The sequence below is a fragment of the Pezoporus flaviventris genome, unplaced genomic scaffold, assembly GCF_033815535.1.
Source record: "Pezoporus flaviventris isolate CSIRO_AGI_PZ_B2104156 unplaced genomic scaffold, CSIRO_AGI_Pfla_v1 ptg000022l, whole genome shotgun sequence".
Classification (NCBI taxonomy): Eukaryota; Metazoa; Chordata; class Aves; order Psittaciformes; family Psittacidae; genus Pezoporus; species Pezoporus flaviventris.
In genome coordinates, this window is record NW_026892570.1 from 2,828,565 (window position 1) to 2,847,159 (window position 18,595).

The 18,595-nt window shown below is 39.2% G+C and overlaps 1 protein-coding gene across 6 annotated transcripts in view; it reads left to right on the top strand.

Annotated features, from left to right (window-relative positions):
- Window positions 1–18,595, top strand: part of NTRK2 (neurotrophic receptor tyrosine kinase 2) — a 217,519-nt gene that overhangs the window by 45,903 nt on the left and 153,021 nt on the right. For all 6 annotated transcript variants that reach the window (XM_061456280.1, XM_061456281.1, XM_061456282.1 and 3 more), the window contains exons 7-11: window positions 1,268–1,400; window positions 2,585–2,884; window positions 7,730–7,762; window positions 12,666–12,766; window positions 14,497–14,596. In XM_061456280.1, the coding sequence (XP_061312264.1) occupies window positions 1,268–1,400; window positions 2,585–2,884; window positions 7,730–7,762; window positions 12,666–12,766; window positions 14,497–14,596 (667 nt within the window). The remainder of the gene's footprint in view (window positions 1–1,267; window positions 1,401–2,584; window positions 2,885–7,729; window positions 7,763–12,665; window positions 12,767–14,496; window positions 14,597–18,595) is intronic.

The window sequence follows — 18,595 nt, forward strand, 5'->3', positions numbered from 1 at the left end:
TGCTTTTAGTCCAGTTTTGAGCATGGCTCACCTCTGAGAGTTGTGTTGCATTAGAGAAATGTGTAATGGAGTGTTTGATTTTCCACTCACCTCCCCTAGCGTCACACTGAAATCAAAGGGAAGTTTAACTTAAGTGGAGTTAAGCTGTTACCTTGAGGTTCAAAATTCTGATCACATAGGGCTGTATGCAGGAGTGTTCCCACTGACTGCCACTGAAACCATCGTGGTTTTACAGATGCAGTGTGCCATTTGTTTGTGCTCTGTGCAGCACTGATGTGTGTGTCTACAGTAAAAAAAATACTCAGAAGTATTTTTGAAAAAAAACCTAATTCGTATTTATTCTTTGAATGCATTTTGTTTCTTTCTTATGTAAGAACATAGTCTTGCATTTTATGAAAAATTCAAGTATAAAATAGCAAGTATTTGGTGTTCAAATGAAGGGCCTGCTTTAAAAAGCAGTTTTGCTATCTTTTGCTGTCTTTTTTTTCTTTTTTTTTTTTTTTTTAGTTCAGCTTTATTCAGTGTTGCATAGCTGCATATTCAGTGTGGCATTTAAGGCTGTAAATGGGACTGAGCTTTCTAAGAATCATAAGAAACAAGATTTCTAAGAATTATAATTTTTACCATAAGTAGCCTGTGCCTAAACACATACAACAGTATTTGGCCAGTAGCTTAGGTAGTGGAAGGTATGTAATTTATCATGTAAGGTTTCATGAGAAGAAGAAGCTTTCAAGAGAAATTTGGCTAAAGAGGGGAGAGAAGACACATTGTTTTCAAGCTACAATAGAGCTCAGAAGGCAGCAGTGGAAGAGATGTCAAGGGTTAAAGGAAAGAGACAAAAGGTAAAGCAAGGATTGAACAGAATATAGGAGGAGAAAAAAATTCAAGGCAGATCAGAAAGTCAGTCATAAAATTGAAAAGAAGGATAAGTAAGGGTATGGGTAGAGAAAAAAATACTTTTACAGAGTCAGAGAAGTATTAAGAAGGGCAGAAACTGAAAGTGACAAGACAGAAAAATGGTTAAGTGCAGAGTTTGTAGCAGGACTTCTGGATCTCTGAATCCACGGCCAATGATGGCTACATTTGATTCTGTAGGTGTTTTGTATCTGTTTGGATAAGACACTGAAGTAAGCTTTGATTAATTGTGGACTAATACAGCTAAAAGGAATGGGACATGAAAAATGCCATTCAGGTGGGGCCAGTGATTTCCTCCCTCTCCCTTGTTCTTTATGCTGCAGTTGACACATGTTTTTCTGATCGCTTGTAGAGTGACACAAGTAAGAACCCTGCCTCGCTAACCATAAAGAATGTTTCATCCATGGACAGTGGACTGTGGATTTCCTGTGTAGCAGAGAACATTGTGGGAGAGGACCAAGCCTCTGCTGAGCTCACGGTATTCTGTACGTACACAGGCCTCCATACAGCTCCTGAAGTGAAACTGCATTGGCAGCAACTGTTTTGGGTATAAATATTTTTTGGGCACGCAGGTTGTTGAAACAAAAGCTCTTCAGGCATGTAAACTATCTAGTGCAGTTAATGCTGGGAGTAGCCCAACCAGCAGATGTTACATTTATCTTTTTCAGCCCTGCGTTCAGCAAAAGATCTATTTCTAAATGTTTTATCTTCCAGTTAGAATGATTCGTAAGTAAAGGTCTGAAGTGCAAAATACTCAATGCCACTGTCAGTGTGAGAAGGTTTGTAATGGTGTGTGTTTACATAAACATTGTCTTAGGAATTAAGAAGTGTGAATGCAAGAAAAGGATTATAGAATTAATTATGACACTACAAATGTTTAAGTTCTTATTATCTAAAGCAACGACTGCAAAAAATAGCACACTTGGAACAACATTTGTGCTGCCAGATGTAAATTTATTTGTCATAGCTTTGAATAATATACTTATTTGTCAGTGCCAAGGAAGGGGGAAGGGACATGTAGCATAGATACTTTCGCTTCTTAGATCTAAGCTCCAGCCTGAATTCATTTTATGTGAACTAAACAGCATGCTTTCACAAGTTGCAACACTCTGTTTAACTGAAGATGGGAATGGAACGCTTTGTAGATGGCAAACTTTGTTCAGCCTGTGCTCATGACAGAGTACACTAGAAAAGTCACTGTGGATGTAGGTTTGTAGGTTGAAATTGGATATGTGATAGCTATGGGAAGAAATATAAGCTAGAAATGTTTGAACAGTGTAAATGAGATTCTGAGCTTGGCACTGTTATGAGTAATAAAAGGGAGTATAACTAGATGAAATTGAATTCAGTTAAGAACAAATATCAAGGAAAATTTCCCAAAAATGAAATAATGGGCAAGGTGTTGGAATAATCTCCTGAGAGAAAGAGAACAAGTCTGTAAACTTGAGGCATTTAACAGGTTTGAGCAAAGAATGAGAAAATGCATAGTAGAAAATCATCTTTCTCTGACAGAAGAATCCAGAGAATTAAGTCATCTGTTCTGGCTCTGATTCTGTGAGGAAAATAATATGAAGTTTGGATTCCTAGCTGAATATATTTCCAGTATCAATTGCTTTTGGCCAACTTTTCAAAATATTCTGATATTCCTCCCTCTTTTTTTCCTATACAGTTGCACCAAATATCACATTTATTGAATCTCCAACCCCGGACCACCACTGGTGTATTCCATTCACTGTGAAAGGGAACCCTAAGCCCACACTGCAGTGGTTCTATGAAGGGGCTATACTGAATGAGTCTGAATACATCTGTACTAAAATACACGTTATCAATCAAAGTGAATACCATGGCTGCCTTCAGCTGGACAATCCTACCCACCTGAATAATGGTGCTTATACCTTACTAGCAAAGAATGAGTATGGAGAGGATGAAAAACGGGTTGATGCTCATTTCATGTCAGTGCCTGGAGACGGTGAGTATAATTTTTTTCCATGTTAGCAATTGCAGACCGATGAGACTGTGGACACTGTTCTTCTGGCCAGTTTAGCTATTTTGGAGGAAGCTTTTTATATGGTTTTTTGGTTTGGTTTTTTTTTTTTCTCTTCTCTGAATGGCTGTCTTAAAGATTAGCTGTAAGATAATGTTTTGTTTGAGCATTTTCTTCTTGTTTATTGCTTCTCAAGGGAGGCCATGCTAATGCTCTGTAAATCCTCCTTATGAGCAACCATCCTCAGTGCTAGTTATGGCTAAGAAAAGGTTGCTGTTTCCGAAGTGTTTTCTCAATCCTCAGTTCTGATCATGGAAAGCACTGAGTGCCAATTCAGCCACTCCATGAGTTTTCTGCACTGCCTGCAGATGGAAGTAGGCCATGTATCCAAGAGCATGGGCAATGACCATCTAGTGCCTTGTTGCAAAATCAATAGTGCAGTCCAGTGAGTTCATGATAGTATGTTGTTTAGGACACCAGCGGGAGCTGGGGAGAAAACAAGTAGCACAGAGGCAGGATGGACAAGGTCTCAGATCCTCACAGGCATTGCAACATCCAGTTCCCGTTCATTTCAACAGAGGCTGGGCATCCACACGCCTAGGAATATTTATATTCAATATGGTTCCTGGTAAATATATGAATCTTCAATTGCTCGAAAGGCTCTGCCTCATGCCTCCTAAATTCTCTGTGAGCAGGCTCAAGGTGGATTAACTCATTGAACTGCGGGGATTGCTGTAAGTGATTGATGTTCACTGTGGTTTGATCTTTTCCCACATCTTTAAAACCATATGTAAAGAAGACATACATATAAGCATATTCCTGTATGTGGAAAAAACTCTGAGTAGACCTTGCACAGCTGGAGTGGAAATAAAGACATGTTTCTGCGCAAATAATTGCACAGTCGTATCTGAAAATATGAGCATCTGTGTACCTTTGGCTTTTTAGCTGTGAGATATAAATAGCCGCCCTCCTTTTTGAAACAGCAGTGTGTAGTGCTAAGGTTATCTAGTAGGAATAAAGAAGTGAATATTTAAATTCTCTCTCACACATTGCAGGCTACAGACAGTAAAAATGTGGTCTGAGTTTAACATTATTCTCTGTCAGTTCAGTCTGCTGTAGGCAGAGATGGAGGGTCTTTTGCTTTCTCACCCCTAGAAGGAGAAGGTGAAGAACTCATATAAACAGGCTTTATTTACTGCTGCTGCCCTTAGTGCTCCTCTCCTCTTTTTTTTCCCCTGGAATTCTTCCTTAAATAGACCCATTACAGAAACATGCCATGGTTTCATCTACTGGCATCCTGTAATACTGCATTATAACGGTTCTGTAAAACATTTCATCTCATGCATGCTCTGTGTACAGTGGAAGTTCTCTTACATCCTGATTATTTAATATAAACCTAGCTGCATTTTCTTAACAGAATACCAGTTCCTGTAACACATTCGGGTGAATTTATAATTTTTTGTCTTTAATCCAAATCCCTTCTCCCCTATATACTGAAAATTTCCCAGTTGTGACCTTTTAAATCAGTAAATAGAACTGTAGGTATCTTCTAAATTAGAAACTCAGCACTATTTATTTATTTGTTTGTTTATTTGTTCCATCCTCTTTACAGTCATAAGGAATGTAAATCTCCTAAAATAATCTCTCACAAAAACACTATACATGAAATTGGACTATGTACAGACAGGATGTAACTGGACTAGAAGTCAGTTCATGCGTAATGGATGACACAAAACCAGTCTTAAAAATTAACAAGGGAAATTGGTTATCTACTTAGCCTCCTCAATATTGTTTTTATTTTTTCCCTATGAGAATCATGCCACTGAACTTTAGAAAACATCACAACTTTGTTGTCTCCTCCACTGAACCTGGCATAAAAGCAAATGTTAAGAAACCAGAATCCTCTGTGCATCATATTACAATTTTTATTTTAAACTATTACTATTTAAAGCACTGTCAAGCTTTTTCAAACCCTTAAAAGGCTTTTTCACTGCTGTCGCTACTGTGTAGTTTCTTCTTCTGGCCCACATATTGTACAATGAAGCATGAAGATTAAGGCCCACACCCTGGTATTATATTCGTTTCCATGCTTTCCTGACTGAATTAAATACCAGCCCTGATGTTTCATGGGGTGGGGTATACTCACTGAGCTTTAAACTGATTCTCTGGTTATTGCATCACTTACGGGCAAATGCTTGAAGGTGAAAACAAAAGGAATAGAGAAAAATCCCCACCTCACCTATAATCCATATGTCTATCTAGATTAAATACAAGTAAGTCTGAAGCATGTTCTGTCATCAGCAGTGTAATACTCCACTTTCAAAGTTTCATGAAACATAATGACATGTTTTGTGCTAAGATGCACTCAACTTCCAGCATGCTACCTGCAGAACATTTTTCACTGGTCCAAGGGTGCAGGCATAAATGAGAGGAAACCATATACCACAATGAAATATAGATTGAGTTACAATTAATGTTGTAAATTATGACTTTCATTTAGATATGAAGGCCTGGAAGAATAAATTTCATATCCTATTAGCTGGATTTTAAACTAGGTTTAGTCTCTAAACTTCTTGGATTCCTGTAAAGTTCTTCTTGCTGAGGATAACTTGATTATTTTAGATTACACTGCAGCAAACAGTAAGCAAAAAATTCTGGAGGCTGTTCTCATAGTTGATCCAAAACAGCTAATAAATGTGGGAGAGTTTTTTACCAATACTAAGTATTTTTAATTAAATTTATTAATCTTCCAGCTCTGTACTCTAAAATTCATATGAAGGAATCCAAGTCACATACATCTTGTCAAATTAAAAGAATATGTTAAATATGCCTTAGAAGTCACATCTTGCTTGTGCGGCATAACAACACGGGGCTGTTCTGCAGAAGTATATTTTTGGATTGACTCTTCTGCTGCTGCTTTATTTTGAAATGTTAACTTTATGAAGAAAGAAGCAAGCAAACCAACTGTAGTTGATATAGCTTATAAAGATGAGTGAATAGGATAAGTGTCTTTATAGTTTATTTATGCAACAACCTGTTCTACCAGAGACCAAAACAACAATGTTGTTCTTTGTTTGCCTTGAAAATAATTGTGTGTAAATGTGCAAAATGACTGTGGTGAAGTTTAATGTTAGAGTAGCTTCAACAGATGTTTTGTTAAATTGAGTAGATACATTTCTATGAATGGAATACTGAATAGAAATTTGGTGGTTTTCCAGCATCTTATTTTTTGCAAATTTATTTGAAGTGGAGTATTTAGTTATATAAAAAGTATTTGAATGGAGTTTATGACTTTCTAGTTTATATCCCTAGGAGGAGTTAGGGGGTTAAACTAATCTGGTTAGTTTATTGCTATTCCAGTAAACAGTAACAAAAAAGTTGCCATTTAACTCAGGAGAAGATGCCTGAGAATATTTTTGTTGTTCTCTTTCCCCTCGAGATTACAGAAGGTAAATTAGAATATTGTCTTTCAGCAGGTGGATGTTTATACTGGAAAAACTGAATCCATGAACTTTTATGGACAGAAAACCCTGGTCAGATGTTGCTTGAGGACAGCTATTACAAGTTTTCTTCATTTGTTATTTATTTCTGCAAATTTACATAACAGTTCTCATGGGGTCTATTAACCTTTGTCTTTGGATACTAGAATATCTTCAAATGCATTTTAAAATATACCTAATTATCTGCTGCTCTTCCGCAAATAGGTTGCAACTCTGTTCGATATTTTAAGTACAGATTGTCACACTGTTGACAGAAGCAGAAACAATGGTGTTCTGGTCATACTTCACAGTGGCTTCATGGCAGAGTAATGCCTGGATTTGCTGCTATGGATTTACTGTATAGTACTGTAAACAATTAGACATTCTGAAGTTTGATTAATCTTTAGAGATTTTAGCTATGTTAGTTTTATTTCCAAACCAGCAAAGAGTAACAATATGAAAGAGTTGATTAGGAGCCTATCACATAAGCTGTGCTATGAATACGTTATAGACCAGAATGAAGGGTATGTTGAAATACAACACAAGTATCTCTCAAAGTTCAAATAGTACTATAATGCACTAATTTCAGTAGGCGTTGTGTGCATTATACTCACGTATGTGCTCAGCCTTACATATGTGCAGTAATTAGAAAAAGCTGCCAACGGGAACTAGTAAAATTTAGAAAACTGTTGACTAGATGGGTGTCTATTTGCTTGTATAAAGCCTGGCTTCTGAAACATCTGGCTCTTCTGGTAAGACTTCTGACTGTGTATCAGCTGTGCAGCTGGCTTTCAGAAACATCCTTCTACAAAGCAGATGAAACTGTGCTGTTTAGGTCATTGCTACCTCTAGCTCTTAACTTGCCAGCTCACAGCTAAACTGGTTTGCTCTCACACTGACTTAATAGCAAAATTTTTGGACCAGGTGAAAGTCAGTGATAATGCTCACTGAAATCTGCTTCCACCTACAGTCAGGAAGAATTTTACTATTGATTTTTCAACAGTTATTCAATAGTAATTGTTGCGCTTACTCCATATACATGTTACTAGCAGAAAGCAAAATTTTGCACAGTTGGGAAATATGCCTGCCTTTGCCAGAGCTGGTGCCAGTAGCTGTTTTACATGGAGCAAAATAATAACCTTTGGGTCTAACATTGCTGTAAAAGTTATCTGGTAAGCAGGTAATGTGATACATTGATGTTGCTTTGCATTTGGGTAGGTATCATTGCTATTGCAAATAACATGTCAACTCTGAGAACAGTTCCTGAAGAAACTCTTGCTCTTCCAGCATTTACAATCTATTTACAAAGATTTTTCTTTCTTCCTTTTTTTTTTCTTTTCTCCATGTACAGGTAGTGGCCCAATTGTGGATCCAGACGTTTATGGTATATATTTGCTTTCCTTTTTCTTTTCTTTAATGATTGAAGTGAAGAAACTGAAACCATTAAAAGATTGACTGTCAGGCTCAGTTAAATTGAAATAGCACATATTATATCACAGTTATGAAAGGTACTTTGTATTTTTGGTTCTTCTCCTGCCTTGTATTATTTAAGATACATGAGTGCAATATGACATTTTACTTACTCTGCTGCTTTTTTCACATTAGGAGAAACATAAATCCACTGCTACTAATGGTTGCAGTTGATCCCGTAGGATGACAGCTGTCTGATGTAGCTCACAGAAATGAGATTTCATGAACCCTTTGGAGACATTTCTTGGAGGAAGGAGAGTTGGCAATTTCTCCTTATATAACTTAATTATTTTTCAGAGATGATTCCATACTTGTTTTGCCTCCAAAAATGTGCCCCTAAATCCCACTTAAAAATGCGGTTGGCAAGTAAGTTTTCCTGTAGGCAATTTATTTTGCTCTGTCCACTCATTTGTACCTTCCCTTAATCTCTCTTGCATAAGCAGACCATCAGCTCAGTGATATCTGAGTGTGTGCCAGAAGATTTGATGACACGCACTTCACATTAGTTTTTTTAGTTAGGTGAAATGTTTTGGTCTGTACCTAGTGAAAGTCAGTGTGCACTAGAATAGAGGCTGCAGATTGAAAAGCATAATACTGCTGGTATATTTCTGGTGAGTAGGAAAGTCCTAACCAACATACTCAAAAACGTCCTTTAACTTCCAGTAGAAGCTGGATTCTGTTTGGTGTACTTTTTATATGGATGAAATGGCCCATGACTCAAGTTTCCTTAAGCTGATCTAAATGTTATTGCTTTGATTCCATTCCACATCATTAAACTTTAGCAAATGTGCAATTGAAGCATCGATTTGGTTTTAAGTGCTTAGAAATACTAAAGGATATTTTCCCCTCCCTCTTTTTCCAAATTCTTTTTTTTTTTTTTTCTGGGGGGAGTGAAGGTGGTGACTGTTTACACAGTTTCTTACATGTGTTTATTATATATGCACGAAGATTTTGAATTTGAGCTCTTTTCCAAGGTCCTGATGCCTGGGTGTGGGTTCAACCATGTGAGTGCTGTGTTTCAATTGACTTGAGTAGGTTTCTGCTAAGATGCACACTTTGAGTTGTGCTAGCGGATCTCAGCCTGCAAGACCTAATCCCGATGAAGGCAGCCTTCCTTTTTATTCTTGGCTTTTCTTTCTGCTGTTTGAAACTGCCGTCTTTGATCTTTGTTTCAGTGACTCAGTGCTTGCTTTGAGAAACACTTCATAGTCCAGAGTGTTTCCCTGATTACTCCAAATTCAAAAGTCCAGTTAGTGAGCTGAATGAATGAGGCTGGCTGGAAGGTGTAGGAACTACTGTACTTTGGAGAACCACTGCCTGCATGGTTGTCAATGGGACCCCTGGGATGTGCCCCCCCTCCAGAGACTGAGCACTTTTCAGACCTCTCTGTGCTAAGCAGTTTACCCACAACTTGGATTATGTAGGAAGGGGGATTTAAAGCACACACACCCCCTGACCCCACCTGCAGTCTTCCTTCTAAAATGCATTTTCAGAGCCCCATGCTAATCATGTTGTGAATGTGCCTAGTGTAAAGGGTAAAGGCAGCAGCAGAGGGTTTGATTCTGCTGGGCCTTGGGACTAGTTTTGTGTCTGTCAGTCTGTTGGCTACCAGTAAAGTTAATGGGAGCTGCAAGGTGCTTCCCCACAAGTGGTGGGGTGCCACAGAGATGGGGCTCCCCATGGGGGTCCATCACAGCAGGGCCTGGCAGCCGGGGCTGTCCCACCACCCCAGCCAGGAGCAGGGCAGCCAGGGGACACCAGGGCAGCCCCAGCCCCAGCACTGGGCACTGCCCTGGGGTAGAGGCCAGGCCATGGGCCTGCAAGTGGGGCATAGCGAGGCAGGGCCAGGCTGTGAGGAGATGGAGACAGAGGCAATGGAGGGCCAGGGAACCCCAGGCTCGAGTACTCCTTTGTGTGGAGCAAAGTTTCATTAGCTAGGTAGGGTCTGTTCCTTGAGAATTGACCATCAGAGTCCCATACTCCATGTGTGGTGGGAGTGCTGCCTGCACGGGGCATTGCCTGTGGCGCACTTGCTAGTGCCTCCAGCTCACCTCTGCGGCACCTCTTGGAACAGGCAGAGAGTGAAGGCTGTCTTGGCACCATCTGGGAAGTAACAGAGAAATTAAGTGACTCATGTGGGGCTGAGCAGGAAATCAGGTGCCAAGCCAGCTTCTTTATCTCTGAGCTCACATCTTTGTGCCATGCTACTTCTTCTAAGGTGATAGTGAACATGAGAGAGACCACATGCCCCATATCAGCCATCCCCACAGAGGACTGTGCAGAGTGACCCCCCAGTGCTGCTGTGACTCTGCACTTGTCTGTATCCCAGCCACCATGTGCCTTTGTGAAATGGCTGCCAAATACTGCACAGCCTCAGCTGCGATTCCCCGCAGTTGGTATAGCCACAGGTGGCTGCATGAGGTATGCAGCACTGGAGAACCTGCTCCTGAAGCAATACTAGTCCCACATAGCATGAGTCAAGAAGCATGACTGTCTGTATCAGAGCGCTCAGTATCTATGTCAGGATTTCATAGTGAAATGAACAGGCATTTGTTTAACCCAGAAAGCTGGTTTTGGCTGAATAGCTGTTGCATATATTTTCCTTGCCTGGCTCACTCATTTCAAGCGGCTTTGAAGATCTGGCACCAGTTCAAATGCGAGCACTTCACAGTTATACAAAGGGGAACGGCAATGCACCAGTGTACCAGCGTGGCCTACTTTAGCTCTTGCCCATTTTGATTAAAAGTGCATTCAGAGGATTCACAGACCAGGGATGAACCACTCTGCTTAGTTCTCATTAGTCTATCAGGTGTGATTTCCAGTACTTTAGTACAGACATGAGCATAAATAGAATTGCAAATAGCATCAGCTTTTGCCCACTGCCATATTTACAGGTAAAATTAAGAGCAAAAAATGTCCCTCTTCAAAGTTTGTATTGCAGAGCCAGAGCAGTAAAGGCTCTAAATACTTGTTTTCTATAGCGATCTTTTAAATACAGTTAGTATAGGGTTGGTCAAAACTGTATTTGTGAAGCTTGTCCCAGCTAATTGTAAAGGAAGCCAAATCTTGTAGGCTGAGGTACTTGTTACAAAGCAGGCTCTCCCTGAAAATGAATGAAGCAGAAGTCACCGCTATGGCACAACCTGCACTCACAGTGGTGGATGGTCTGCACAGCACCTTGTTCAAATGTCCAGGCTACTTATGCAGGGAACCCATGCAGGACAGGTTTGTGCTGCCCAGACTAAGGAGTGCTATACATACGCCTCTTGCCACTGTTACAACTTTGCTACATAGGATGATACAGGCGTAGAGATGCAGTGCTGAGTCGAAGAATTGAAATGGTAAAAGACCAGGAAATTAAATTTGGTTTCTCTTGAAACCTTTGTATACTTAATATGTATTTTGGCTTGAAAGAGTCCTGTCCTTCAGCAGACATGGTATAGAGCCAAAATAAACTACCCGACTGTACTGACTGTAGCTCTGGAGCCAAAGGTAGCTGTGTAGCTTCTTCATATACCAAAAAATCTGCAGTCTGCCAAGTGCTTTGCAGAAAGCAAATGTGTTCATGCATGCATGAAGATCAAAAGCCCAGTGCAACTTACTGCTAGCATTGCCAGCTGAGCTGTCCAAACTGGCCTTGGGAGCTGAAGAAGATAAACCCTCTGAGGTGTGGGCTCTTCCTGCACTTGCTCAGCAGCATCTCTGTGGCTGGAACAGTTCCTGACTCTGTAGGTAGTGAGAGCTATGCCACTGCACTCTGCCTGTTTAGATCCATAGTTAAACTGTAGGCTTATGGCACCGATTTTAATTGAAAGTGTAAAGAAATATGCAGTTAATTGCAAATATAAGTTACAGTGCTGGAGGTGCATTTTTTCGTAGATGCAGTTATAGCCTCTGTTTGTTACTTTCACCTGCACACATTGCAATGATAAAACTGGAACATTATGTATTTTTCCAGATGTAATCATAAAATATATGAATTTTTAATATTATTTTAATGCATGTTTCTCTAAGTTCATAGTATACTATTTAATTCTTTTTATCTCATATGAATAATTTTCACAGTAAATCATGGACTATAGTTATGTGTGTTTCATTTTTAAATAATAATAAATAATTCAGCCATGTTCATTCTTTTTATAGAATAGTTCTGTATTCAATCCTGCAGATCTATCCGTGGAATTATTTTGATAAATCAAATTAATCAAATTTCTTCATACTATCTCACTTAATTTTTTAAATGTTTACTTTTATGATGGTTTATGGTGCTCCTGTAACCTCTGTGCACACAACAGTATTTTTAATTATTTTTTAAATGAAGAAAACCAGCCATTTTACATTTGATAGTAATAAAAGTAGCTACAAACCCATCTGCCAAGTTCTTCACAGCTAAACAAAAGTGCCCAAGCTAATTTCTAAGACTGTCCTATATTTGGCTGAATACAAGGCTGGAGAAGTTCATTGTAGAGGGCAGTCTTTCATTTTTAATGCAAAGTCAGAAGCACATAAAAATAGCATCCATAAAAATGGACGGAGTTCTTATTTAACTCTAGTTTTTCCAGTAGAGGTACAAATTATGGCATAGATGGCTTCTCTTTTCAAATCTGTCCCAACACATTTGTTTGATTATCTATCTGTCGCAGGGATACCCCCCCAAATGTTCCAGCTACATTAGCAATTACGCATTGTTTCAAAAGAGCTTAGAGCCCTGAAAGTTGTTAGTGGCCTTACCATCTTAGAGAGCAGAAATAATAAAGACAAACCTTTCCCTTCTAAGGTTACAAAATTATAAAAGCAACCTTTTTTTCCTTCCTAAGAGTATGAAACCACGCCTAATGATCTTGGAGACACCACAAATAACAGTAATCAAATAACTTCTACGGATGTTTCCAACAAAGACAATGAAGATAGCATCACTGTAAGTATATACATTGTTTCCTGATGATCTTGGAGACACCACAAATAACAGTAATCAAATAACTTCTACGGATGTTTCCAACAAAGACAGTGAAGATAGCATCACTGTAAGTATATACATTGTTTCCTGATCTGTAATCTTGGCAGACTTTCTGGCTATACAATTCACAAAACTGCAGAGATTGTAATAAGACCCTGAGCTACCAGAACACCACAGCTATTACTGTTCTGTGATCAAAACTCAGGAAAAAAAAGGGCAAAAAGAAAATCAATGCTCCTGCTGTTGTCCTCCCCATGTTTTTTGAAAGAGTGAATCACTTTTCAGTACAAGTAAAATTGCTAGTTATTTTGTGTCCTGCTTTTCAAAACAACTAACTGTAATTTTTTAGCCTAAGACTTTTCTTCTCATTTTAGCCAAGAAGAACAACTTTTTATTTATAAAACAAAGACATCCAAGGTAAATTTTAAGATCGCTCTTTGAATTCCGTCCTGGAGTCAGCTTCTCCTTATAGAGAGGATGTGCTGCAATGAACTCTCAAATTATAATTGTATGCTTTAGAGATATGATTTCATGCTGCATGGAGACCTCATAGGAGCCTTTCAATATCTGAAAAGAGCCTATAAGATTGCTGGGGAGGGACTCTTCATTAGAAACTGTAGTGATAGGACACGGGATAAAGGGTTAAAACTTAAACAGGGGAAGTTTAAATTGGATACAAGGAAGAAGTTCTTTCCTATTAGGGTGGTGAGGCACTGGAATGGGTTGCCCAAGGAAGCTGTGAGTGCTCCATCCCTGGTAGCGTTCAAGGCCAGGCTGGACGAAGCCTTGGGTGAGATGGTTTAGTGTGAGATGTCCCTGCCCATGGCAGGGGGGTTGGAACTCGATGATCTTAAGGTCCTTTCCCACCTTAACCATTCTATAATTCTATGTAGGTTTTTCATCTAATAATTTGCAGTAGATTTTAGTATAGGTAGCTGAATTGGTGGGCCTCTTCTTTGTATCGTTGCCTCTCACGCTCTTCAATACTGAGTTGTTGAAAACCAGTAATGGGTGGCTAGCCTGGCTGATACTGCAGCATTCCTGCTGGCTGATACTGCAGCATTCCTGCATCAGTGACTCTGTAAAGCAGCAGGCAGTGGAGCACGTGTGTGTTTGTGAACCAGAGAGCAGACTTTCAGTTGGGACACTCTGCTAAAACTTTGGGAGGATCCCAGGCAATCTTTCCTCATTGGATAATAGAATCATTGCATGTCTGAGGTTGGAAATGAAATCATCTGGTCCAGTGCCTTCTTCTTAAAACAGGTCCAGCATGGTTGCTCAGGGCTGTGTCCACTCTGGCTTTCATATCTCCAGGGATGGAGACTCCACAGCCACTGTGGGCTGTGCTGGTGTTCATCCACCCTTATATTAAATTTATTTTGTCCCCAAGTGCTTTTGTTACATGCCAGTCTGCTGGAATGGAAAGGGGTGATGGGCACTTCCTCCTACCTATTTTGAATGTGTAGGATGTTAAAAACCTTGTTCTCAGATGTGTCTGAATCTGTGCTCTCTGCAGGGTAGAAGGAACCTCAAGAAGTGGAATTTTTCTGTACTTTTTGACCTAAGTGCAAATGTTTTCCAGTTGAAACAAATCTCGTTACCTAACTGGGTTAATCTGAATGCATGCTGAATGTCTTTGAAGGTCGATCATGAAAACAAAACAAGCCAAATCTGTTTGTGCCCTCTTTTAGGTGTATGTCGTGGTGGGAATTGCAGCACTGGTGTGCACGGGCTTAGTAATAATGCTCATTATTCTGAAGTTTGGAAGACACTCTAAGTTTGGGATGAAAGGTAAGCAGGGTTCTTTTTATACCTTCCAGAACTGTTATGGGTTGTATGGGCTGATACTATAGGTTTCTGCACTAGACAGCAGTCAAAATAACTAGATATATACCATTGTACTTAGTGTTTATTCATCAGGTAAGTAAGGGCAGAGGCATATGTAAGGCAGAGTGTAGAATTTTGGATCAAGCTCTTCTGCTTTGCTTTTTTTTATTATGAGAAATCCCATTTCTCTCCCTTCTGCTGCAAAGCTCCCTGGGACACTTCCTGCAGCAAAATATTACTTGAATCAGTGTAGGTATGTAAGAAGATAAGAAATGAAATGTATACTGATATGAGTTTGATTACAATAGTTTGATGAGAATCTGTGCTGCATGTAAGAGGTACTTCAGACCATACTACCATGTCATGTTAAGATTATAGATTCAAGGGGAAACAATGGCAGGAGCAGAAGGTGCATTTGCAGTGGATCCTGTCACACTGGTGCTTTCTGACAGATGCATTTTCCTGAGCTTCTCTTTGTACCTTGGGAAGTAGCAGTTGGAGCGAGTGGCAAGTGCTCATGTTCCTGTGGAAGGAGGAAGACTAAGCCCTCCCATTTATTAATTTATTTATTTTACAGACAGATGGAGGTATGTGTAACACAGAGGTACCTGCAACAACTCCATTACTGAATTATTTTAATAGTATCATCAGTCTGAGTCTGTCAATGTGGGTGAAATTGTATTTAAAAAATAAAAAAAGGAACATCCCCCCACACTTGCTGTCTTGGTGGGAGGACTAGAAGGTTCTTTGCTGTGTGCTCAATGAGATAAGCTTTTGCACTTAAGATGTATTTGTGGGGAGAGTGGTAAGTAAGTTTTTGGTAGGCTCCTGTTAAATGCATGTCCTTCCTCTCAGCTGTCCTGATGACATAGTACCACATGTATGAATATTTTGGTAACCCTTACTTGCTCTTGACAAATGCTCTTTTCAGAGATGTCTGTTGAATATTTTGTATATTTTGTGTTTCTGTATTTTAGTTAGAGAATAGATCCTGGAACAAATGAGATCTGAGCAGAGCAGAAATGCAGTTGGTGCAGATTAGCTTGCTGGGATGGTAACCTTTCCTCTCACCTCCTTCTGATATGGCATAGTCTCTGCTCCTTGGGGTGGCATTGGAAGAGGACATTCATTGTGAAATATCCTAAATAGTGAAATGGAGCCAGCAGGATAGAACTGCAGAATTTTGGTCAAAGACGATAAAAATACTTTCTGCTACTGAACAGAAGTTCAGCGTAAATTCTGTGTCTGAAGTTTCCTGAATTGCATTTAGAGAGCTAAAGTAGGGGGAAGCTAAATGAGATCGATGTTGAGAAATGTCTGATGTTAGCTCTTTAAAGCTGAATGCTTGTTAGGTTTTTAAAATTTTAAATAATTTTTATTATTTAAATTTTTCAATATTAATTGAAAATTAATTGAAAAATATTTCAATACAACATTACTGAAGGAACTAGGAAACATATTCTACCCCGTGGGAGAACGCGCAAAGTTGCATTTTGTATGGTAACATGTGAAGTTACCTTCGAGGAAGCTCCTTACATGGTGATTGTTTTTTAGCATCTTCAGGTATAACTTTTTCATAAAAGTAATTCCCTTGCCTGATCCAGGCTCTTCAGCCTGGAGAAGAGAATGCTGCATGGAGACCTCATAGCAGCCTTTCAGTATCTGAAGGGGGCCTATAAGGATGCTGGGGAGGGACTCTTCATTAGAAACTGTAGTGATAGAACTACAGTTCAAGGAGTTCAAGGCCAGGGTGGAGAGAGCCTTGGGTGAGATGGTTTAGCATGAAGTGTCCCTGCCCATGGGAGGGGGGGTTGGAATTTGATGATCTTAAGGTCTTTTCCAACCCTAACTATTCTATTCTATCAGTAAATTTGACCTCAGTAGTTTTTTGCTGCAGAATTATCCATGTAGCAAGGACTACATGAAATTATGAAAAGGCAACAACCTCGTATTTGTTATTTGTTTAATTCTTTACATTCGATCTGTGATGGTTAGGAAGATCAGTAAAATGAGTTCCTATTTCAGGTACACTCCTTCAAAAACTAGTCAAAGTCATGGTATGTGTGATATGATGAAATGTCTCTGTGAACTACAAATAACTCTTGAAAGGAGAGACCCTTAGGTTTCCCTGAAGTGACCCTCAAACTTCTCCAAAGTTTGCATTCACCCTGAGCTTCAGATTTCAAACACTCTCTTTGTTTATCATCATCAGTATTACAGAATTTGTATTAAAGCAGTGTTTAAAGGCCAGTGATTAGAACACCAGATAGATATGTAATACCCATATTAATAATAAAATGTTGCCTGCTCTGAAACGCTTGCAGCATAACTACGTGTTGAGAATTCCTAAATGAAAATAAAAAAACTAGGGTATTTGAGCATGAAGAAAAATAAAGGAAAGGTGAAGAGAATTTTTTTTTGCAGTCAGCATAGATCAGTACAATACACTTAAATGTGTATCTTGGAAATTCTGAATCAAAGGATCAAGCCAGCTACCTGTGAACTCCATAAGTCATTTGCCATTGAATTCAGTGACAGCAAAATTAGTCCCAGGTAAGCATACAGGTATTGTGTCAGAGTTGGTTTAATAAACAGTCTTAGTAGGGATGTGGGAAGGAGTAAAATATCTAGATTGCCATTGAAAATATTTATAAAACAAGATGAAAACAATCTTCTTTTCATTCTTCATTTCAATCTTTCTCCAAAATACTGATGAACATTTTTCATTCATAAGAAGCTTCCTGAGCTACATCAGGCAGAAATGCACAAAAAGCTGTGCTTCACTTTTTTGTTACCTTGTGAAACACAGCAGTCACCTGAGATGCCCTGTCATTAAACATCTCCCCACCCTTCTTCAGTGAGCAGCTTGGAGAAAAAAAACAAAATAGTGACTCGGTAACTAGAGCAGTCAAACTGGTACTCAATGGTATTTTTCATGTAAATCTGTAGGTTTACATGCTCCACTGAAAGTCAGAAAAAGAAATGTTTAAATAGGCTATCAGCACTGTGTGTCCTATAGGAAATGTCCTTATATAAGGTATGAAATTTTCACCCCATTTGGGTTTAAAGTAGGCATCTGCAGCTTCTAGAAGACCTTGTTTTATGTCTCATAGTTTTAAATTTTGTCTTATCCCATCTTTTCCCTGGGCATTAGACTGTGTCCTTGCTGAGTCATTCTGTGCTGGAAGCACCTGAGCATGGTTGAAGTGTGGGACTAATTGTGATAGTGTCCCCAGAAAGAGATGTGGAATTGGCGGTTGTGTCTGAGCTATGCTGTGTCACAGTTGCCTGTACCTGGAGGCACTGCACACGCTGAAGAGCCACAGAGAGTATCACAGAGCTCACAGCCCCCGTTGTCTTCTTTCCATTACTGTACTGAACAGAAAAAAGTCCAGTTTATGGCATAGGGAGCACAAGGTCTTCTGGAAGCTTCAAGTACTCTGGCAATACCAATCAATCTCTTACCAAGATCTGTTGAAGAACTGTATAAAAGTAACTTACCCTATCTTTTGGCTTCTCAGTTTATTTTTTTATATCTAAAATAAGGGAACAACTTGGGAGATGTTAATTTCACTCAGTTACTTTTCCAGAGTGTAGTAGTAGAGTGGTTTTGCAGGTAAAGAGGACAAGCAAAACACTCCTTCACTACCAGTAACAAAAAGAAAACATTTTGTAGTGTTCTGTATTCTGGTTGAAGTTGGGTTGTGCTGTACAAGGCAATTGTTTTAATTTTTGTCTTGCTTCTTTTCACTGTCTTCTAGAGCTAGGGGAAGTAGGTTCTGATGATTAAACTCAGGAACAGTGTTAGTACAAACTGGTCTGTAATCTGTGTTAGAAGAGACTTAAAATAGGTTTAGTAAAGAAAAACCCAATACTGTTCTTTCTACTCTGTGCATAAACTCGCATGTTGTGCTAGACTTCCAGACTTCCATTGCAAAATTTATCAGAGTAACTGACAAATAC